We start from the raw sequence: 24,683 nt of genomic DNA on the forward strand, positions 1-24,683 counted from the left end.
TATGTAATGTTGGACAACTACAGCTACTCAGCTGTAGCTAGGAGACAGGGGTGAACGAGCGTGTCTGGCTTGAATTGATATATTTTTATGTCGCTGTCCACTGTTGTGGTGCTGAACTTATCTTCAAGCTATCAACCTAACAACGAATTCCTCTGCACAGTTATATGGACACAGATTTTTGACTATAGAACCAATTTAAACTGTCTATTATATTATTATTTTTTTTGTGGTTTAATTTTTACACATTTATTCTGTACATATTCACAAATGAGTTGTGGTATAGTCAATCTGAGGCAAACTATCCTTTTCTTTGTTTAGCGGAACTCGCTGGAGTTGGACTCCGGGTGTCACTGTTTGCCAGTAAATGGCACTAAAAAGCTCGTGCTCTTAAAGGGGAGTTAACATAATTCTCACGGATCCATAATATCTGAGAGGACCACAGCACTGTCCGTGTGAGCATCCTGGAGCGGTTATAAAAGAAAAATAATACGTTTGAATTTTCGAGAGGAGACAGATTCATTTTTAAAGTGATTTTTTTGACACCGCACTGAATGATGAACATGACAGGAAGTGTCACCTGGGTAACGCTTTTCTTTGTATTTTCGGCGACATGGAGGGCGGCTTTGTCTGTCACGCGTTATTCTATACCAGAGGAGATGGATCGCGGATCTGTTGTTGCAAATCTAGCCTCAGATCTAGGACTAGATGTTAACGGACTAGCACAAAGAGAGGTAAAGCTCGACACTGTTCATAAGAAATATTTAGAAGTAAATAAAAAGACAGGTGAACTTTACATTGTTGAAAAAATGGATAGAGAGTCCCTGTGCCAAGGTAAAGCATCATGTTTTATCAAACTGGACATGATCATCAAAAATCCATTACGTATTTTTAACATTGAATTAGAAATCACAGATATCAATGATAATGCTCCACATTTTAGAATGGACAGGGTAGAACTGGATGTGTCCGAGTCTGCATCACCAGGTGAAAGATTTTCTTTACCCAATGCACAAGACCCGGATGTAGGGGCGAACACTGTAAATACTTACAAAATTAGCGAAAGTGATCATTTTACAATAGATATTCATTCTGGTAGTGATGGTACAAAATATGTCGACATGGTCCTTATGAAAGAACTAGACAGGGAAGTACAGCCTATTCATAATCTCATTCTCACTGCTGTAGACGGCGGTGTCCCTGCGCGCTCCGGAACTGCCAATATCATTGTTCATGTGCTGGATACAAACGACAACGCCCCTCAGTTTGACCGCTCAGTGTACACCGTAAAAATGAGTGAGAATTCCCCTATTGGAACGGTTGTTACTAAACTAAACGCAACTGATACTGATGAAGGCTCAAACGCAGACATAACATATTCATTTACGCTTTATACCTCAGAAAAAACGCAAGAAATGTTCAATTTGAATTCAAAAACTGGCGAAATAACTGTTAAAGGCACTATAGATTTCGAAGACATGAAAATATATGAACTGCATGTAGAGGCCAAAGATAACGGTCCTGTTCCGCTCTCCAGTCAGTGCAGAATAACAGTGGATATTATGGATATGAACGATAATTATCCAGAGATAACCATCAAATCACTGAAGAACACTGTGAAAGAGGACACTCCTGTAGGCACAGTCATAGCCCTTGTAGGTGTAAGCGACAGAGACACTGGGGATAATGGCAAGGTTAATCTCACAATAAACAAAAATATCCCATTCACTCTAAATAAATCATCTGACTATCACTACGAGCTGCTAATCTCGGAACCATTAGATCGAGAAATAACTCCGGAATATGATATTACTTTAGTAGTGACAGACAGAGGAAATCCTCCACTGTCTGACAATGAAACTATAATAGTGCACTTACTGGACGTTAATGATAACGCACCTCAGTTCCCACAGAGTTTCTACAGCATATCTGTTACGGAAAACAATCCTCCCGGGGCTTTGTTAAGCTCTATAACTGCCCATGACCCAGATTTACATGAAAATCAGTATCTAGTGTATTTCATAATAGAAAGGGAAATAGCAAACACCTCCATGTCCATGCTCTTCTCCATTAATCCAGAGAACGGTAACCTTTACGCATTAAAGACATTTGATTATGAGATAGAGAAGGAGTTTCTTTTTCATATCGAGGCCAGAGATTCTGGTGTTCCTCCACTCAGCAGTAACGTGACAGTTCACATTATTATCATGGACCAGAACGACAACACACCGGTTATAGTGTCTCCATGGCGCGCGCACGGCTCAGTGGTGGAGGAGAAAATACCGAGATCCACTGATAAAGGAACTCTGATAGCCAAAGTAATTGCTATAGACACAGACTCTGTTCACAACTCCAGGATTACTTACCAATTTCTCCAGAACACTGACGCTACATTATTCAGTCTGGACCAGTACAATGGAGAGATCCGGACCACGAGAATGTTCAGTTACAGAGACTCGCGCTACCAGCGGCTGGTGGTGATCGCCAAGGATAACGGAGATCCGTCTCTCTCTGCTACAGTCACCATCAAACTGTCCACGGTGGAGACCGCGCTTAAAAGCTATGCTGACATGACTGAAGTGCCTTTAGAATATGACATCTTTTCAGATTTAAACCTGTATCTGGTAATCGGACTGGGCTCAGTGTCATTCCTGTTACTCATCACCATATTGGTGACCATCGTGCTGAAGTGTCAGAAACCGAAGCCCAGTAAAGCTGCTCCTCCCTGTAGGAACAGTGTGATCAGTGAGAGGAACTCTACCATCGCAGATTCCACTCTGGTGTCCAACGATGCCTACTGGTACAGTTTATTTCTAGCAGAGACCAGAAAAGGAAAGCTGGTAGTTAGACAACCTGTGCCAAAGGGGACGAGATACATTGTGTCCAGTATACCGAGGAGCACAGGACTGACTGAGACTAGTGACTCAGCTGCATCCACTTTACAGGTATGGTAGCAAATATTGGCATACACCCACATGCATTTGAGGATGTCTTGTTGTTAATGTTCACATTACACAATATTGCATTTTTTTACATCAAGCAAGTGAAAAGGTCATTCTATTTTCAACATGACTGAAAAAAAACCACACATGAAAGGTGGCTTCCAAAGGACATACTGAAGCTCAGGCTTGTTGTGTAACACAAAACGTTAATTGAATAGACGAGACAAACCAAACCTCTCAGAGGCATGTGTTTTGTAAGAAGGTAGCTGGGTAGCTAACACTGGTGAATTTTATTTTATTTTTTTCCGAATGTGATCCTGGCTATGACTATTAAATAGCCAAGTGATTATTAGGAGTTCTTACTGTTAATTCTAAAATTATTTTACATGCAAAGTTAACTTATACACAAGACTAAAAAGCGGGGGTTTCATTTATTTGTTTGTTTACGAAATTTAGCCTATTTACATTTAAATATTCCGATTTGAAATGTATCTTTCGGAGTGTGCACAAAGCGGCGCTGTAATCCAGAAAAGCACATGGGATGTCCACTGGGCGTATGCGCCTGTCGCCATCACAGTTGATCACTGAGCGATGAGAAAGAGCATCGTGTGCTTAACAGGATTTACACTAATTACTGAAATCCCGCTTTAAGCACCCTGTTTATTTTCTCAAAAAGAGACATTATTCAGCAACATCTATTTCGTCTCCTTATTGGATTTTGAGGTCCTGTAGTGAAGTCACTGGTTTTTGCAACACAAAACGATAGAAGGAGACAATGGGGGTTCATATGAACGCGCGGTGCTGGAGAAGGTACGTCTCGGGTGTTATCTTATTCTCTGCCATGATTCACACATCGTTCACTGTAACTCACTATTCTATCCCTGAAGAGATGGAAGAAGGATCCGTGGTTGCAAATCTAGCCACCGATTTAGGACTGGATTTAGATACTTTGATTAAACGAAAGGTTCGTCTTGATGTTATTGCTAATAAGAAATATCTCGACATAAACAAAGAGAAAGGAGAGCTCTACATATTAGAAAAGATTGATCGTGAGCATCTGTGTCCTGCTAAAACGACTTGTTTTTTAAAAATGGAAGTGATTGTGGAGAATCCTGTGCGCATATTTTACATAGAATTAGAAATAACTGATATTAATGACAATAATCCTCATTTCCGACGCGACACTATTCATCTGGACATTTTGGAATCGACGCCAGCAGGTGAAAGATTTTCTGTCAGTAATGCGGTGGATTCTGACGTTGGGTCCAATTCGGTTAAAACATACTATCTAAGTGAAAACGATCACTTTGGCATAGAGATACAGTCTGGCAGAGACGGCTCTAAATTTGCTGATTTAATTTTGAAAAAGACGTTGGACCGTGAAGTTCAAGCTGTCCATAATCTGATACTTACTGCTGTGGATGGCGGAGTTCCTGCGCGCTCTGGTACAGCCAGCATCATTGTTCGAGTGCAGGATGCAAATGACAACGCACCCAAGTTTGATCGGGAAAGCTATACAATCAATGTCACAGAGAACTCCCCTATAGGAAGCCTCGTCGTTAAACTAAATGCAACCGACTTAGATGAAGGCTCTAACTCAGATATTATATACTCTTTCGGCCTATATACGTCGGAAAAGGCACAAGAGGCTTTTAGTTTAAGCCCAGGCACTGGTGAGATAAGAGTTAAAGAAATGATTAATTATGAGGATTTCCGAATTTATAACATGGAGATTATAGCAAAGGATAAAGGTACTAATTCATTATCAGGACAGTGTAAAGTAACCATTATGATTACAGACATGAATGACAATCATCCAGAAATTTCAGTACGATCTTTTTCAAATCCGGTTAAAGAAGACATCGCTGTAGGTACAGTTATTGCAGTGATTAGTGTAAGTGATAAAGACTCGGGTGAGAACGGCCAAATTGACCTTCACATTCCTGATAATTTACCGTTTGCACTTAAAGAATCATCTGAAAATTATTACCAGCTGGTGGTATCTGAACCACTGGACCGTGAAAAAGTATCAGAATATGACATCACATTTACTGTTACTGACAGAGGAAACCCTCCGTTATCTGATAACGAAACTGTAACTCTAGAGCTGCTAGACGTTAATGACAACGTGCCACAGTTTCCACAATCATTTTATACCATACAAGTGATAGAAAATAATCCACCAGGAGCTTTACTGAGCTCCCTCACCGCACACGACCCAGATCTCCATGAAAATCAATATCTCGTTTATTTTATAATAGAAAAGGAAATAGCAAACACCTCCATGTCCATGCTCTTCTCCATTAATCCAGAGAACGGTAACCTTTACGCATTAAAGACATTTGATTATGAGATAGAAAAGGAGTTTCTTTTTCATATCGAGGCCAGAGACTCTGGTGTTCCTCCACTCAGCAGTAACGTTACGGTTCACATTATTATCATGGATCAGAACGACAACACACCGGTTATAGTGTCTCCATGGCGCGCGCACGGCTCAGTGGTGGAAGAGAAAATACCGAGATCCACTGATAAAGGAACTCTGATAGCCAAAGTAATTGCTATAGACACAGACTCTGTTCACAACTCCAGGATTACTTACCAATTTCTCCAGAACACTGACGCTACATTATTCAGTCTGGACCAGTACAATGGAGAGATCCGGACCACGAGAATGTTCAGTTACAGAGACTCGCGCTACCAGCGGCTGGTGGTGATCGCCAAGGATAACGGAGATCCCTCTCTCTCTGCTACAGTCACCATCAAACTGTCCACGGTGGAGACCGCGCTTAAAAGCTATGCTGACATGACTGAAGTGCCTTTAGAATATGACATCTTTTCAGATTTAAACCTGTATCTTGTGATCGGACTGGGCTCAGTGTCATTCCTGTTACTCATCACCATATTGGTGACCATCGTGCTGAAGTGTCAGAAACCGAAGCCCAGTAAAGCTGCTCCTCCCTGTAGGAACAGTGTGATCAGTGAGAGGAACTCTACCATCGCAGATTCCACTCTGGTGTCCAACGATGCCTACTGGTACAGTTTATTTCTAGCAGAGACCAGAAAAGGAAAGCTGGTAGTTAGACAACCTGTGCCAAAGGGGACGAGATACATTGTGTCCAGTATACCGAGGAGCACAGGACTGACTGAGACTAGTGACTCAGCTGCATCCACTTTACAGGTATGGTAGCAAATATTGGCATACACCCACATGCATTTGAGGAGATATTTATGTCAGTGTTCACAATATTGCATTTTTTTTACACTAAGCAAGCCAGGGTCATGCTGTTTTTACCATGAGTGGGTAAAAAAGCATAAATTGTCGCTTACAGAGGGGAAACTGAGGCTCAGGGTTGTTGTGTAGGACAGAAGTTATAATTCAATTGGCAAGCAGTACCAAATCTCTCAGAGGCATGCGGGCCATCTAATTGTCATGTGTTTTCAAACGGAGGCAGCTGAGTAAGAAACATTGATGACAATGTAACTCCTTTGGAAAGTGATTCTAGCTGTGTCTATTAAATAGCCAAGTGATTATTAGGGGTATTTGTTGATTATTTAAAATTATTTTTATACAAGGTTAAAAACAGTTTTTATTTCTTTTGTTTAACCAGCCTATTTGTATTTAAATATTCCGATTTGAAATGTATCTTTCGGAGTGTGCACAAAGCGGCGCTGTAATCCAGAAAAGCACATGGGATGTCCACTGGGCATATGCGCCTGTCGCCATCACAGTTGATCACTGAGCGATGAGAAAGAGCATCGTGTGCTTAACAGGATTTACACTAATTACTGAAATCCCGCTTTAAGCACCCTGTTTATTTTCTCAAAAAGAGACATTATTCAGCAACATCTATTTCGTCTCCTTATTGGATTTTGAGGTCCTGTAGTGAAGTCACTGGTTTTTGCAACACAAAACGATAGAAGGAGACAATGGGGGTTCATATGAACGCGCGGTGCTGGAGAAGGTACGTCTCGGGTGTTATCTTATTCTCTGCCATGATTCACACATCGTTCACTGTAACTCACTATTCTATCCCTGAAGAGATGGAAGAAGGATCCGTGGTTGCAAATCTAGCCACCGATTTAGGACTGGATTTAGATACTTTGATTAAACGAAAGGTTCGTCTTGATGTTATTGCTAATAAGAAATATCTCGACATAAACAAAGAGAAAGGAGAGCTCTACATATTAGAAAAGATTGATCGTGAGCATCTGTGTCCTGCTAAAACAACAACGACTTGTTTTTTAAAAATGGAAGTGATTGTGGAGAATCCTGTGCGCATATTTTACATAGAATTAGAAATAACTGATATTAATGACAATAATCCTCATTTCCGACGCGACACTATTCATCTGGACATTTTGGAATCGACGCCAGCAGGTGAAAGATTTTCTGTCAGTAATGCGGTGGATTCTGACGTTGGGTCCAATTCGGTTAAAACATACTATCTAAGTGAAAACGATCACTTTGGCATAGAGATACAGTCTGGCAGAGACGGCTCTAAATTTGCTGATTTAATTTTGAAAAAGACGTTGGACCGTGAAGTTCAAGCTGTCCATAATCTGATACTTACTGCTGTGGATGGCGGAGTTCCTGCGCGCTCTGGTACAGCCAGCATCATTGTTCGAGTGCAGGATGCAAATGACAACGCACCCAAGTTTGATCGGGAAAGCTATACAATCAATGTCACAGAGAACTCCCCTATAGGAAGCCTCGTCGTTAAACTAAATGCAACCGACTTAGATGAAGGCTCTAACTCAGATATTATATACTCTTTCGGCCTATATACGTCGGAAAAGGCACAAGAGGCTTTTAGTTTAAGCCCAGGCACTGGTGAGATAAGAGTTAAAGAAATGATTAATTATGAGGATTTCCGAATTTATAACATGGAGATTATAGCAAAGGATAAAGGTACTAATTCATTATCAGGACAGTGTAAAGTAACCATTATGATTACAGACATGAATGACAATCATCCAGAAATTTCAGTACGATCTTTTTCAAATCCGGTTAAAGAAGACATCGCTGTAGGTACAGTTATTGCAGTGATTAGTGTAAGTGATAAAGACTCGGGTGAGAACGGCCAAATTGACCTTCACATTCCTGATAATTTACCGTTTGCACTTAAAGAATCATCTGAAAATTATTACCAGCTGGTGGTATCTGAACCATTAGACCGTGAAAAAGTATCAGAATATGACATCACATTTACTGTTACTGACAGAGGAAACCCTCAGTTATCTGATAACGAAACTGTAACTCTAGAGCTGCTAGACGTTAATGACAACGTGCCACAGTTTCCACAATCATTTTATACGATACAAGTGATGGAAAATAATCCACCAGGAGCTTTACTGAGCTCCCTCATCGCACACGACCCAGATCTCCATGAAAATCAATATCTCGTTTATTTTATAATAGAAAAGGAAATAGCTAACACCTCCATGTCCATGCTCTTCTCCATTAATCCAGAGAACGGTAACCTTTACGCACTAAAGACATTTGATTATGAGATAGAGAAAGAGTTTCTTTTTCACATCGAGGCCAGAGACTCTGGTGTTCCTCCACTCAGCAGTAACGTTACGGTTCACATTATTATCATGGACCAGAACGACAACACACCGGTTATAGTGTCTCCATGGCGCGCGCACGGCTCAGTGGTGGAGGAGAAAATACCGAGATCCACTGATAAAGGAACTCTGATAGCCAAAGTAATTGCTATAGACACAGACTCTGTTCACAACTCCAGGATTACTTACCAATTTCTCCAGAACACTGACGCTACATTATTCAGTCTGGACCAGTACAATGGAGAGATCCGGACCACGAGAATGTTCAGTTACAGAGACTCGCGCTACCAGCGGCTGGTGGTGATCGCCAAGGATAACGGAGATCCGTCTCTTTCTGCTACAGTCACCATCAAACTGTCCACGGTGGAGACCGCGCTTAAAAGCTATGCTGACATGACTGAAGTGCCTTTAGAATATGACATCTTTTCAGATTTAAACCTGTATCTGGTAATCGGACTGGGCTCAGTGTCATTCCTGTTACTCATCACCATATTGGTGACCATCGTGCTGAAGTGTCAGAAACCGAAGCCCAGTAAAGCTGCTCCTCCCTGTAGGAACAGTGTGATCAGTGAGAGGAACTCTACCATTGCAGATTCCACTCTGGTGTCCAACGATGCCTACTGGTACAGTTTATTTCTAGCAGAGACCAGAAAAGGAAAGCTGGTAGTTAGACAACCTGTGCCAAAGGGGACGAGATACATTGTGTCCAGTATACCGAGGAGCACAGGCCTGACTGAGACTAGTGACTCAGCTGCATCTACTTTACAGGTAATTTACTTTTTGAACAAGAATGTCACTGGTAACTTTATCATCCGAGTTGTAATTTTATCAATTAAAACATTTAATTCTTATTGCACTTATAAGACACTTCCTTATCTGGGGTCATCCTTGCAATCTATTAAATATGTTACAGGTAAGCCTGTTTGTCTTGGAATGTGCGTATGTTATTGCAAATAGTTTTTTTATGCAAAAGTGTACCGTTTCAGCATATACACACAGCGTCGCTGCTCACCATCAAAACTGCGCAAGCCAACTTATTCTTTCATCGCCATGATTGCGTCATTTTAAGACAGGATTTCTTTTGTTATGTGAAGAGGTCTGAGCTGATCTCTTCGTCACTTTATATCAGGGAAATCAGGATTTTCTTTTAATCACCCTGCGCCGACTAAACCAAACCTTTTGGCTTTTTTTGTCTTTGTATCTCTCTGATATTTCGTGGTAACGTTGCGCACCGATTTTAAACAATGGATGGCACTGTGAAACAGCAGTCTTGGATGAGGTATGGGTCGATCTTTGTATTTATTTCCGCAGTGATTAATATAGCTGTTGCAGTTACTCATTACAGTATTCCCGAGGAAACGGAGGAGGGATCTTTTGTTGCGAATATAGCAGCTGATCTAGGACTGGACATCAAAAGTTTAGTGAAGCGTAAAATAAGGTTAGATGTGATAGCCAACAGGAAATATTTAGAGATAAACAAAGAGACAGGGGAGCTGTATATAGTGGAAAAAATTGATAGAGAGTCCCTATGTCCCTCAAAAACAACAAACTCATGTTTTCTTAAATTAGAGGCTTCAATTGAAAATCCAGTGCGAATGTTTAATATCGAATTACTGATAATGGATATTAACGATAATGCTCCTAGTTTCCGACGTGATACAATGCACTTGGATATCTCTGAGTCAGCACTGCCCGGGGAAAGATTTTCTCTTAACAATGCGGTAGATCCAGATATCGGGACAAATTCGATCAAAACATATCTTCTGAGTGAAAGTGAACACTTCTCTATAGAAATACAAACTGGAAGAGATGGGTCAAAGTTTGCTGATTTAATTTTGAACAAAGCCTTAGATAGAGAGGAGAGGGCAGTTCACAATTTGATACTTACGGCTGTAGATGGCGGAGTGCCTGCGCGTTCAGGTACAGCCAATGTCATCATTCGCGTGCTGGATACGAATGACAACGCCCCAGAATTTGAAAAGGAAAGTTTTGAAATAAATCTTACCGAGAACGCTCCTATAGGTAGCCTAGTTGTACAATTAAACGCGACAGATTTAGACGAAGGTTCCAATTCCGATATTACTTATTCATTCAGTCTGTACACATCTGAAAAAACCCAAGAGACATTCAGTTTAAATGAATACAACGGTGAAATCAGGGTAAAAGAGATGATCAATTATGAAGATTTTAACATTTACAACATGGAGATAATAGCAAAAGATAAAGGAATGAATCCTTTGTTAGGGAAATGCAAATTAACCATTCTTATCTCCGATATGAATGACAATCATCCAGAAATTTCCATAAAGTCATTTCAAAGTCCCATTAAAGAGGATGTTGCTTTGGGCACGGTCATTGCAGTAATCAGTGTGAATGACAAAGATTCAGAAGAAAATGGTCAAATAGACGTTCATATTAATGATAAGCTGCCATTTGCGCTTAAAGAGTCAGCTAACAATTACTATGAGCTGGTAGTTTCAGAACCACTGGACCGTGAAAAGGTCCCAGAATATGACATCACATTTACTGTTACTGACAGAGGAAACCCTCCGTTATCTGATAACGAAACTGTAACTCTAGAGCTGCTGGACGTTAATGACAATGTGCCACGGTTTCCTAAATCAACTTACACTATACAAGTTATGGAAAATAATCAACCTGGGGCTTTGTTGAGTTCTTTAACTGCTATTGACCCAGATCTCCATGAAAATCAATATCTCGTTTATTTTATAATAGAAAAGGAAATAGCAAACACCTCCATGTCCATGCTCTTCTCCATTAATCCAGAGAACGGTAACCTTTACGCATTAAAGACATTTGATTATGAGATAGAGAAGGAGTTTCTTTTTCATATCGAGGCCAGAGACTCTGGTGTTCCTACACTCAGCAGTAACGTAACGGTTCACATTATTATCATGGATCAGAATGACAACACACCGGTTATAGTGTCTCCATGGCGCGCGCACGGCTCAGTGGTGGAGGAGAAAATACCGAGATCCACTGATAAAGGAACTCTGATAGCCAAAGTAATTGCTATAGACACAGACTCTGTGCACAATTCCAGGATTACTTACCAATTTCTCCAGAACACTGACGCTACATTATTCAGTCTGGACCAGTACAATGGAGAGATCCGGACCACGAGAATGTTCAGTTACAGAGACTCGCGCTACCAGCGGCTGGTGGTGATCGCCAAGGATAACGGAGATCCGTCTCTCTCTGCTACAGTCACCATCAAACTGTCCACGGTGGAGACCGCGCTTAAAAGCTATGCTGACATGACTGAAGTGCCTTTAGAATATGACATCTTTTCAGATTTAAACCTGTATCTGGTAATCGGACTGGGCTCAGTGTCATTCCTGTTACTCATCACCATATTGGTGACCATCGTGCTGAAGTGTCAGAAACCGAAGCCCAGTAAAGCTGCTCCTCCCTGTAGGAACAGTGTGATCAGTGAGAGGAACTCTACCATCGCAGATTCCACTCTGGTGTCCAACGATGCCTACTGGTACAGTTTATTTCTAGCAGAGACCAGAAAAGGAAAGCTGGTAGTTAGACAACCTGTGCCAAAGGGGACGAGATACATTGTGTCCAGTATACCGAGGAGCACAGGACTGACTGAGACTAGTGACTCAGCTGCATCTACTTTACAGGTAGGAAAGAATTTCTTTCCCAAAAAACTTATGACAGAATGATTGCAGAAAAAAAAACTTAAAGACAAGAAATGATTATTCAGTACGAGAGTGCTTTATATGTAAGACGTCTCTTCCTAATATCAACGTGCTCTTTATAATTGTGGGTATGTGTCCATGTTTAGACAATGTCACAGACGTTATTCCCCAGGCATTAAAATTATCTACTGTAATCAATATTTCTTTCTGTTTTTTTTTTAAAGAAAATTACTAGTTTTGAAGTAAAGGTTAAATATTTAATTTAGCAGTTCAGTAGGTTTGGCACTACAGTGGCTGAGATATTGCTGCATAGTGCAGTGCATTTTGCGATGTGCTGCGCACAGTGTCGCTGTTCTCCAAGAAACGCATTTATTTCACATCTCTCCATTACACTCATTCCGGAGATGGTGGATCAGCTCTTTGTGTGGCCGTCTCAGAATCCTTCAGTTCAACATTTTGAACAATTTTAACGAATTACGCAGCGTTACGACGTTTTAAACTATTGAAATTTCCATTTGGAGATTGTCTACAGCGCTCGGTTGCCCTTTTCTCTGGTTATATCTCTCCTAAGACAAAGGACGATGGATTTTCGACTAAGAGGTCCGCTAATGAAAAGGTACGTTGTCTCCATCGTATTGTCTGTTTTCTTAAGTACAGCATCGGCTGTTACCCATTATTCTATTCCTGAGGAAATGGAGGCAGGTACCGTGGTAGCTAATTTAGCAACGGATCTTGGACTCGATGTTAAGACTTTGAGCAAACGCAAGATACGACTGGACACTTTGTCTAATAAAAAATATTTGGATATTAACAAAGAAACAGGCGAGTTGTTAATCTTGGAGAGGATTGATCGAGAACATATTTGTATATCTAAATTAGCAACGACTTGCATTTTGAAGGTTGATGCAACCACAGAAGATCCAGTAAGGATGTTTAACATTGAGCTGGAAATTATTGATATCAACGACAATGCTCCCCATTTCAGAAGAGACACAATGCATTTAGACATTTCTGAATCAACGCCTGTTGGAGAGCGATTTTCATTAAATAATGCAGTCGATCCTGACATCGGAGTAAACTCAATTAAAACGTATTATCTTAGTGACAGTGATCACTTTTCCATCGAAATCCAAACCGGACGCGATGGATCGAAATTTACAGATTTAATATTGAAAAAAGCTTTAGATAGGGAGGAAGTGGCAGTTCATAATCTGATCCTCACTGCTGTAGATGGTGGAGTTCCTGCGCGCTCTGGCACAGCCAGCATCATCGTGCGCGTTCTCGACACGAACGACAACGCCCCTCAGTTTGATAAAGACAGTTACACAATAAACATAACGGAAAACTCTCCGATTGGAAGTCTTGTAGTGAAATTAAATGCAACCGACGCCGATGACGGATCTAATTCCGACCTCACCTACTCATACAGTTTATATACAACAGAGAAAACGCAGGAAACTTTCAGTTTAAATCCAGACACTGGGGAAATTAGAGTTAAAGAAATGATTAATTACGAGGATTTCAGGATTTATGACATGGAAATTGTGGCAACAGATAAAGGAACAAATTCTTTATCTGGGAATTGTAAAGTCAGAATTTTAATAACAGATATGAATGACAATCATCCAGAAATATCCATCAGATCATTCACGAGCCCAGTCAAAGAGGATGTAGCTGTAGGTACAGTTATTGCAGTCATTAGTGTAAGTGATAAAGATTCGGGAGAAAATGGTCAAATTGATGTTGATATTTCGGAAAAACTACCCTTTAATCTAAAAGAATCATCTGATAATTATTACCAGCTCGTAGTTTCAGAACCGTTGGACCGTGAAAAGGTTGCAGAATATGACATCACATTTACCGTTACTGACAGAGGAAATCCTCCATTAACTGATAATGAAACTGTAACTCTAGAGCTGCTGGACGTTAATGACAACGCCCCCCAGTTTCCTCGGTCATTTTATACCTTGCAGGTTATGGAAAATAATCCACCAGGAGCTTTACTGAGCTCCCTCACCGCACGCGACCCAGATCTCCATGAAAATCAGTATCTCGTTTATTTTATAATAGAAAAAGAAATAGCTAACACCTCCATGTCCATGCTGTTCTCCATTAATCCAGAGAACGGTAACCTTTACGCATTAAAGACATTTGATTATGAGATAGAGAAGGAGTTTCTTTTTCATATCGAGGCCAGAGACTCTGGTGTTCCTCCACTCAGCAGTAACGTGACAGTTCACATTATTATTATGGATCAGAATGACAACACACCGGTTATAGTGTCTCCATGGCGCGCGCACGGCTCAGTGGTGGAGGAGAAAATACCGAGATCCACTGATAAAGGAACTCTGATAGCCAAAGTAATTGCTATAGACACAGACTCTGTGCACAATTCCAGGATTACTTACCAATTTCTCCAGAACACTGACGCTACATTATTCAGTCTGGACCAGTACAATGGAGAGATCCGGACCACGAGAATGTTCAGTTACAGAGACTCGCGCTACCAGCGGCTGGTGGTGATCGCCAAGGATAACGGAGATCCGTCTCTCTCTGCTACAGTCACCATCAAACTGTCCACGGTGGAGACCGCGCTTAAAAGCTATGCTGACATGACTGAAGTGCCTTTAGAATATGACATCTTTTCAGATTTAAACCTGTATCTTGTGATCGGACTGGGCTCAGTGTCATTCCTGTTACTCATCACCATATTGGTGACCATCGTGCTGAAGTGTCAGAAACCGAAGCCCAGTAAAGCTGCTCCTCCCTGTAGGAACAGTGTGATCAGTGAGAGGAACTCTACCATCGCAGATTCCACTCTGGTGTCCAACGATGCCTACTGGTACAGTTTATTTCTAGCAGAGACCAGAAAAGGAAAGCTGGTAGTTAGACAACCTGTGCCAAAGGGGACGAGATACATAGTGTCCAGTATACCGAGGAGCACAGGACTGACTGAGACTAGTGACTCAGCTGCATCTACTTTACAGGTAGGAAAGAATTTCTTTCCCAAAAAACTTATGACAGAATGATTGCAGAAAAAAAAACTTAAAGACAAGAAATGATTATTCAGTACGAGAGTGCTTTATATGTAAGACGTCTCTTCCTAATATCAACGTGCTCTTTATAATTGTGGGTATGTGTCCATGTTTAGACAATGTCACAGACGTTATTCCCCAGGCATTAAAATTATCTACTGTAATCAATATTTCTTTTTTTTTTTTTTTTAAAGAAAATTACGAATTTTGAAGTAAAGGTTAAATATTTAATTTAGCAGTTCAGTAGGTTTGGCACTACAGTGGCTGAGATATTGCTGCATAGTGCAGTGCATTTTGCGATGTGCTGCGCACAGTGTCGCTGTTCTCCAAGAAACGCATTTATTTCACATCTCTCCATTACACTCATTCCGGAGATGGTGGATCAGCTCTTTGTGTGGCCGTCTCAGAATCCTTCAGTTCAACATTTTGAACAATTTTAACGAATTACGCAGCGTTACGACGTTTTAAACTATTGAAATTTCCATTTGGAGATTGTCTACAGCGCTCGGTTGCCCTTTTCTCTGGTTATATCTCTCCTAAGACAAAGGACGATGGATTTTCGACTAAGAGGTCCGCTAATGAAAAGGTACGTTGTCTCCATCGTATTGTCTGTTTTCTTAAGTACAGCATCGGCTGTTACCCATTATTCTATTCCTGAGGAAATGGAGGCAGGTACCGTGGTAGCTAATTTAGCAACGGATCTTGGACTCGATGTTAAAACTTTGAGCAAACGCAAGATACGACTGGACACTTTGTCTAATAAAAAATATTTGGATATTAACAAAGAAACAGGCGAGTTGTTAATCTTGGAGAGGATTGATCGAGAACATATTTGCACCACTAAATCAGCAGCAACGTGCACTTTGAAGCTTGATGCAACCATAGAAGATCCAGTAAGGATGTTTAACATTGAGCTGGAAATTATTGATATCAACGACAATGCTCCCCATTTCAGAAGAGACACAATGCATTTAGACATTTCTGAATCAACGCCTGTTGGAGAGCGATTTTCATTAAATAATGCAGTCGATCCTGACATCGGAGTAAACTCAATTAAAACGTATTATCTTAGTGACAGTGATCACTTTTCCATCGAAATCCAAACCGGACGCGATGGATCGAAATTTACAGATTTAATATTGAAAAAAGCTTTAGATAGGGAGGAAGTGGCAGTTCATAATCTGATCCTCACTGCTGTAGATGGTGGAGTTCCTGCGCGCTCTGGCACAGCCAGCATCATCGTGCGCGTTCTCGACACGAACGACAACGCCCCTCAGTTTGATAAAGACAGTTACACAATAAACATAACGGAAAACTCTCCGATTGGAAGTCTTGTAGTGAAATTAAATGCAACCGACGCCGATGACGGATCTAATTCCGACCTCACCTACTCATACAGTTTATATACAACAGAGAAAACGCAGCAAACTTTCAGTTTAAATCCAGACACTGGGGAAATTAGAGTTAAAGAAATGATTAATTACGAGGATTTCAGGATTTATGACATGGAAATTGTGGCAACAGATAAAGGAACAAATTCTTTATCTGGGAATTGTAAAATCAGAATTTTAATAGCGGATATGAATGACAATCATCCAGAAATATCCATCAGATCATTCACGAGCCCCGTCAAAGAGGATGTAGCTGTAGGTACAGTTATTGCAGTGGTTAGTGTAAGTGATAAAGATTCGGGAGAAAATGGTCAGATTGACGTTGATATTTCTGAAAAACTACCCTTTAATCTAAAAGAATCATCTGATAATTTTTACCAGCTCGTAGTTTCAGAACCGTTGGACCGTGAAAAGGTTGCAGAATATGACATCACATTTACCGTTACTGACAGAGGAAATCCTCCATTAACTGATAATGAAACTGTAACTCTAGAGCTGCTGGACGTTAATGACAACGCCCCCCAGTTTCCTCGGTCATTTTATACCTTGCAGGTTATGGAAAATAATCCACCTGGAGCTTTACTGAGCTCCCTCACCGCACGCGACCCAGATCTCCATGAAAATCAGTATCTCGTTTATTTCATAATAGAAAAGGAAATAGCTAACACCTCCATGTCCATGCTCTTCTCCATTAATCCAGAGAACGGTAACCTTTACGCACTAAAGACATTTGATTATGAGATAGAGAAAGAGTTTCTTTACCACGTGGAGGCCAGAGACTCTGGTGTTCCTCCACTCAGCAGTAACGTTACGGTTCACATTATTATCATGGACCAGAATGACAACACACCGGTTATAGTGTCTCCATGGCGCGCGCACGGCTCAGTGGTGGAGGAGAAAATACCGAGATCCACTGATAAAGGAACTCTGATAGCCAAAGTAATTGCTATAGACACAGACTCTGTTCACAACTCCAGGATTACTTACCAATTTCTCCAGAACACTGACGCTACATTATTCAGTCTGGACCAGTACAATGGAGAGATCCGGACCACGAGAATGTTCAGTTACAGAGACTCGCGCTACCAGCGGCTGGTGGTGATCGCCAAGGATAACGGAGATCCCTCTCTCTCTGCTACAGTCACCATCAAACTGTCCACGGTGGAGACCGCGCTTAAAAGCTATGCTGACATGACTGAAGTGCCTTTAGAATATGACATCTTTTCAGATTTAAACCTGTATCTTGTGATCGGACTGGGCTCAGTGTCATTCCTGTTACTCATCACCATATTGGTGACCATCGTGCTGAAGTGTCAGAAACCGAAGCCCAGTAAAGCTGCTCCTCCCTGTAGGAACAGTGTGATCAGTGAGAGGAACTCTACCATCGCAGATTCCACTCTGGTGTCCAACGATGCCTACTGGTACAGTTTATTTCTAGCAGAGACCAGAAAAGGAAAGCTGGTAGTTAGACAACCTGTGCCAAAGGGGACGAGATACATTGTGTCCAGTATACCGAGGAGCACAGGCCTGACTGAGACTAGTGACTCAGCTGCATCTACTTTACAGGTAAGACAAAGTCGACACTCTTTCAAGAAAATAATCGCCACTTCTTAACTTCACATTTCACTCAAAGTGTCATGATGGATATCCAACGGCTTTAAAATATTAGCATCACTTTGAATTATAGAATGCATTATAGGAAAAAAACAAGATCGATTTTCTTTTCACCTACTAATAATCACAAGCTCACAGATCTTGTCGCCTACAATTACGTTTATTTACCTGCCAGATGATTTGGACCTTGCTCAAAGTCCCAACAGTGACTCTCTGGTAATAATTATACTCGCTCTCATCCGATCACTATTTTGGAGTTTTGACCACTGTGTTACCAGTTCTATTTGTTAAAAAAAAATTTTCTTGCCAAATATTACAGTAGTGCAACGTTTACTTATCACCCCAAACACGGAGCGTCGCTGTTCGCTAAAAAACGCGTGTGTATGGATGAATGTAGTCGCCATCACAGTGTTTCGTTTTAAGGACACGCACACATCCATTCCACTAAGTGATAACCTCATCTTCTACCGATCTGGATCTTTACCTAATTTTTCATGAGCACCTTCTTTTTTAACGGTATCAGTGCTTAGATAAACGCCGAGATCTTAATGTGAAACAATGGAAGGTGCGATGAAACCACAGCTGCGCAGCTACGCGTCAGCCTTCCTTCTTTTTGCATCTTTCTTATGCGGAGTGTCTGCTGTTACTCACTATTCTATCCCTGAAGAAATGAAGGAAGGATCCGTTGTGGCAAATTTAGCTGCAGATTTGGGACTGGACGTGAAAACCCTGAGCAGTCGAAAAATGAGGTTAGACGTTATTTCAAATAAAAAATACCTTGAAATAAACAAAGAGACTGGTGAGCTTTATATTTTGGAAAAAATGGATAGAGAGTACCTTTGTTCTAAGACTACAACAACATGCTTCATTAAAATAGAGGTTACACTTGAGAATCCGGTAAGAATATTTAATATAGAAATTGAAATTGTGGATATAAATGACAACGCACCCCGGTTTCGGCGGGATACAATTCATTTGGATATCTCAGAGTCCACTTCTGAGGGTGAGCGATTTTCTCTTAGTAACGCAGTTGACCCTGATATAGGAACGAATTCTATTAAAACGTACCATTTGAGTGAGAGCGAATATTTTGATATCGAAATGCAGACTGGTAGAGACGGTGCCAAGTTTGCTGATTTAATTCTCAGACAGGTTTTGGACAGAGAGACACAGGCAGTGCACAGTCTGATCCTTACTGCTGTAGATGGCGGAGTGCCAGCGCGCTCCGGCACAGCCAGCATTATAGTGCGGGTGCTGGACACAAATGACAACGCCCCTAAATTTGACAAAGAAAGTTATACAATACATTTAATGGAAAACTCCCCAATTGGAAACCTTGTAGTGAAGTTAAACGCAACGGATCTTGATGAGGGATCCAATTCAGATATTGCTTATTCGTTTAGTCTTTACACATCTGAGAAGACACAGGAAACGTTTAGTTTAAACCCTAATAATGGTGAGATTAGAGTTAAAGGAGTTATTAATTACGAGGATTTCAGGATCTATGACATGGAGATAATAGCAACAGATAAGGGAGTGAGCAGTCTGTCTGGACAATGCAAAGTAACAATTTTAGTGACAGATATGAACGATAATCATCCGGAAATATCTATAAAATCATTCTCGAATCCAATTAAAGAGGATGTATCTGTAGATACAGTTATTGCCGTAGTTAGTGTAAGTGATAAAGATTCAGGAGAAAATGGCCAGCTTGACATTCATATTTCTGAAAAGTTACCTTTTGCATTGAAAGAATCATCAGATAATTATTACCAGCTCGTAGTTTCAGAACCACTGGACCGTGAAAAGGTTGCAGAATATGACATCACATTTACTGTTACTGACAGAGGAAACCCTCCTTTATCTGATAATGAAACTGTAACTCTAGAGCTGCTGGACGTTAATGACAATGTGCCACGATTTTCTAAAAAAACTTATACCATACAGGTTATGGAAAATAATCCACCTGGAGCATTGCTGAGTTCTTTAACTGCTATTGATCCAGATCTCCATGAAAATCAGTATCTTGTTTATTTTATAATAGAAAAAGAAATAGCTAACACCTCCATGTCCATGCTCTTCTCCATTAATCCAGAGAACGGTAACCTTTACGCATTAAAGACATTTGATTATGAGATAGAGAAAGAGTTTCTTTTTCACATCGAGGCCAGAGACTCTGGTGTTCCTCCACTCAGCAGTAACGTTACGGTTCACATTATTATCATGGATCAGAATGACAACACACCGGTTATAGTGTCTCCATGGCGCGCGCACGGCTCAGTGGTGGAGGAGAAAATACCGAGATCCACTGATAAAGGAACTCTGATAGCCAAAGTAATTGCTATAGACACAGACTCTGTTCACAACTCCAGGATTACTTACCAATTTCTCCAGAACACTGACGCTACTTTATTCAGTTTGGACCAGTACAATGGAGAGATCCGGACCACGAGAATGTTCAGTTACAGAGACTCGCGCTACCAGCGGCTGGTGGTGATCGCCAAGGATAACGGAGATCCGTCTCTCTCTGCTACAGTCACCATCAAACTGTCCACGGTGGAGACCGCGCTTAAAAGCTATGCTGACATGACTGAAGTGCCTTTAGAATATGACATCTTTTCAGATTTAAACCTGTATCTTGTGATCGGACTGGGCTCAGTGTCATTCCTGTTACTCATCACCATATTGGTGACCATCGTGCTGAAGTGTCAGAAACCGAAGCCCAGTAAAGCTGCTCCTCCCTGTAGGAACAGTGTGATCAGTGAGAGGAACTCTACCATCGCAGATTCCACTCTGGTGTCCAACGATGCCTACTGGTACAGTTTATTTCTAGCAGAGACCAGAAAAGGAAAGCTGGTAGTTAGACAACCTGTGCCAAAGGGGACGAGATACATTGTGTCTAGTATACCGAGGGGCACAGGCCTGACTGAGACTAGTGACTCAGCTGCATCTACTTTACAGGTAATTTGAATTTATATTAATATTTTAACATTCATATAGTACTGAAAATATGTTTAATTATCATCATGGATGACTTCGTTCATATGATCTAATGTTTACTTTTCATTGAAACTTTGTGACATAACGTACACATACAATGAGTATGTATATTTGATAAACACATGAATTATATAACTGCTGTATTATTTCTTGCCTATCTGATCAGCAATACTTTCTTTATCAAGAATAGGATTGGTCACTACTTTACACAATAGAAACGTCCTATAGTCCGGAGGAAATAAAGTGTATGTATACACCATGGCCAGTTTAGTAGGTATACTTACCTTGTATGTGCACTCATTTGCCCTTCTATCAGATATGTCTACCATATATATGCATAGAAACAGATGGGCAACCGTTTTTAAATACATACAAAGTACATCCACACATATGCTAGGTGTACCTGATTTAATGGCATGTGAATGAAGCTCATTTATTACTAATAATCTGGCAACTAAGTTTATATGCTTCAGACATAACTCACGTAAACCTTTAGCGTGCCACCTAAAAACTAATATCCTTACTTTTGACCGTTGTACATACGGGGAAACAATACATTCCAACTAGGGTCACAACTACAGAAAATCTGTGAATTGTGCATCTGCAGTGCACCTAATGCAGCTCATACAGAGAACTTCAGTGTGACACCTATATGCACCTAAAAAGCCCTTCTTTCGCTCTGGATAAGGGCGCCTGCCAAAAGCTCTAATATAAATGCACATGCATCTTGTCATTTTTAAAATTCTCTGAATAGTGTTAATCAAGTCACAAGGATTCTGTATTGAAAAATTATGTGCACGTAGTGTCGCTGTTCACCAGCAAAACGGACCGTTAGGTTGTCTGGTGTGGCCATTATTTTGTCTGCAGCCGGTTGTGTGCAGTTGGCATAGCTCTCGTCGAATACACACGAGAATTTATTCTTCATGCAGCTGAAGAAAATTACTCTCTTAATATCTTTACTTATTTATTTTATTTCTGTCACTTCAAATAACTGATTGCTTGTTTTGGTTGTATTTGCGTCGACGAATATCTCAAATCCATACGATGGAGAACCGCATCATGAAACAGCTGTTGTGGAGGTACGTCGCAACATCCCTTCTCATGTCTGCGGTTATATACTCCGCATTTGCTGTTACTCACTACTCGATACCCGAAGAAATGAAAGAGGGATCTGTTGTTTCAAATCTAGCAGCCGATTTAGGACTTGATGTGAAAACCTTGCGTGCACGAAAGATGCGCCTAGATGTTCTTGCCGACAAAAAATACTTGGATGTCAACAAAGAGACAGGGGAGCTTTACATTGTGGAGAAAATGGACAGGGAGCAATTGTGCAACGTTAAAACAGCTACGACGTGCTTTTTAAAACTGGATGCGATAATTGAAAACCCAGTAAGGATGTTTAACATTGAACTTGAGATAATGGACATAAACGATAATTCACCACAATTTCGTCGGGATACCATTCATCTTGATATATCCGAATCAACACCAGTAGGAGAGAAGTTTTCTCTCACCAATGCTGTTGACCCAGATGTCGGCTCAAACTCCGTAAAAACGTATTACCTTAGCGAAAACGATCATTTTAATATCGACATACAAACTGGGCGTGATGGATCAAAATTTACAGACTTAATTTTAAAAAGAGCTCTGGACCGTGAGGATCGGGCTATTCATAATCTCATCCTCACTGCTGTAGATGGCGGAGCCCCTGCGCGCTCAGGTACAGCTAAAATTATTGTTCGTGTGCTAGATACAAACGACAACGCCCCTCAGTTTGATAAAGACAGCTATACTATAAATCTCATGGAAAACTCACCCATTGGCAGCCTTGTAATCAATTTAAACGCAACAGATAAGGATGAAGGCACGAATTCTGATATTGAGTACTCATTTAGCCTCTATACTTCAGAGAAAACGCAAGCGACGTTTGGATTAAACCCAAATAATGGTGAAATAAGAGTTAAAGAAATGATCAATTATGAGGATTTCAGAATTTACGATGCGGAAATAATAGCTAAGGACAAAGGTGCCAATTCGTTATCTGGACAATGCAAGGTAACTATACTAATCAATGATATGAATGACAATCATCCAGAAATTTCTATTAAATCCTTTTCAAGTCCTATTAAAGAGGATGTAACTGTGGATGCAGTTATTGCAGTGATTAGTGTGAGTGATAAAGATTCGGGAGAAAATGGCGAAATTGATATCCATCTTTCTGATAAGCTACCTTTTAAACTCAGAGAGACATCCGACAACTATTACGAGCTCGTAGTTTCAGAACCGTTGGACCGTGAAAAAGTACCAGAATATGACATCACATTTACCGTTACTGACAGAGGAAACCCTCCGTTATCTGATAATGAAACTGTAACTCTAGAGCTGCTGGACGTTAATGACAACGTGCCACAGTTTCCACAATCATTTTATATCATACAGGTTATGGAAAATAACCCACCAGGAGCTTTACTGAGCTCCCTCACCGCACACGACCCAGATCTCCATGAAAATCAGTATCTCGTTTATTTTATAATAGAAAAAGAAATAGCTAACACCTCCATGTCCATGCTGTTCTCCATTAATCCAGAGAACGGTAACCTTTACGCATTAAAGACATTTGATTATGAGATAGAGAAGGAGTTTCTTTTTCATATCGAGGCCAGAGACTCTGGTGTTCCTCCACTCAGCAGTAACGTTACGGTTCACATTATTATTATGGATCAGAACGACAACACACCGGTTATAGTGTCTCCATGGCGCGCGCACGGCTCAGTGGTGGAAGAGAAAATACCGAGATCCACTGATAAAGGAACTCTGATAGCCAAAGTAATTGCTATAGACACAGACTCTGTTCACAACTCCAGGATTACTTACCAATTTCTCCAGAACACTGACGCTACATTATTCAGTCTGGACCAGTACAATGGAGAGATCCGGACCACGAGAATGTTCAGTTACAGAGACTCGCGCTACCAGCGGCTGGTGGTGATCGCCAAGGATAACGGAGATCCCTCTCTCTCTGCTACAGTCACCATCAAACTGTCCACGGTGGAGACCGCGCTTAAAAGCTATGCTGACATGACTGAAGTGCCTTTAGAATATGACATCTTTTCAGATTTAAACCTGTATCTTGTGATCGGACTGGGCTCAGTGTCATTCCTGTTACTCATCACCATATTGGTGACCATCGTGCTGAAGTGTCAGAAACCGAAGCCCAGTAAAGCTGCTCCTCCCTGTAGGAACAGTGTGATCAGTGAGAGGAACTCTACCATCGCAGATTCCACTCTGGTGTCCAACGATGCCTACTGGTACAGTTTATTTCTAGCAGAGACCAGAAAAGGAAAGCTGGTAGTTAGACAACCTGTGCCAAAGGGGACGAGATACATAGTGTCCAGTATACCGAGGAGCACAGGACTGACTGAGACTAGTGACTCAGCTGCATCCACTTTACAGGTAGGATGTAAA

At 40.9% G+C, this 24,683-nt stretch overlaps 4 protein-coding genes across 10 annotated transcripts in view; all 4 read left to right on the forward strand.

Annotated features, from left to right (window-relative positions):
* The first annotated feature begins 419 nt into the window (after positions 1-419).
* Positions 420-3,169, forward strand: LOC113529866 (protocadherin alpha-C2). The gene has a single exon (XM_034307266.2). It carries the CDS (start codon positions 552-554, stop codon positions 2,949-2,951), a length of 2,400 nt encoding a protein of 799 aa, XP_034163157.2. The 5' UTR covers positions 420-551; the 3' UTR covers positions 2,952-3,169.
* Positions 3,170-3,503: 334 nt separating this feature from the next.
* LOC113529865 (protocadherin alpha-C2) overlaps positions 3,504-24,683 on the forward strand; it is a 37,232-nt gene continuing 16,052 nt past the window's right edge. For 2 of the 7 annotated variants that reach the window (XM_053236754.1, XM_053236752.1), the window contains exon 1: positions 12,167-15,165. In XM_053236754.1, coding sequence (XP_053092729.1) covers positions 12,760-15,165 — 2,406 coding nt within the window. In that variant the 5' untranslated portion in view covers positions 12,167-12,759. The other 5 variants (XM_026919420.3, XM_026919417.3, XM_053236755.1 and 2 more) reach the window with 4 other exon arrangements.
* Positions 15,392-18,231, forward strand: LOC128318820 (protocadherin alpha-C2-like). The gene has a single exon (XM_053236756.1). It carries the CDS (start codon positions 15,765-15,767, stop codon positions 18,216-18,218), a length of 2,454 nt encoding a protein of 817 aa, XP_053092731.1. The 5' UTR covers positions 15,392-15,764; the 3' UTR covers positions 18,219-18,231.
* On the forward strand, positions 18,767-21,188 carry LOC117598003 (protocadherin alpha-C2). The gene has a single exon (XM_034307265.2). It carries the CDS (start codon positions 18,777-18,779, stop codon positions 21,186-21,188), a length of 2,412 nt encoding a protein of 803 aa, XP_034163156.2. The 5' UTR covers positions 18,767-18,776.

Source organism: Pangasianodon hypophthalmus, chromosome 9 (genome assembly GCF_027358585.1).
Source record: "Pangasianodon hypophthalmus isolate fPanHyp1 chromosome 9, fPanHyp1.pri, whole genome shotgun sequence".
NCBI lineage: Eukaryota > Metazoa > Chordata > Actinopteri > Siluriformes > Pangasiidae > Pangasianodon > Pangasianodon hypophthalmus.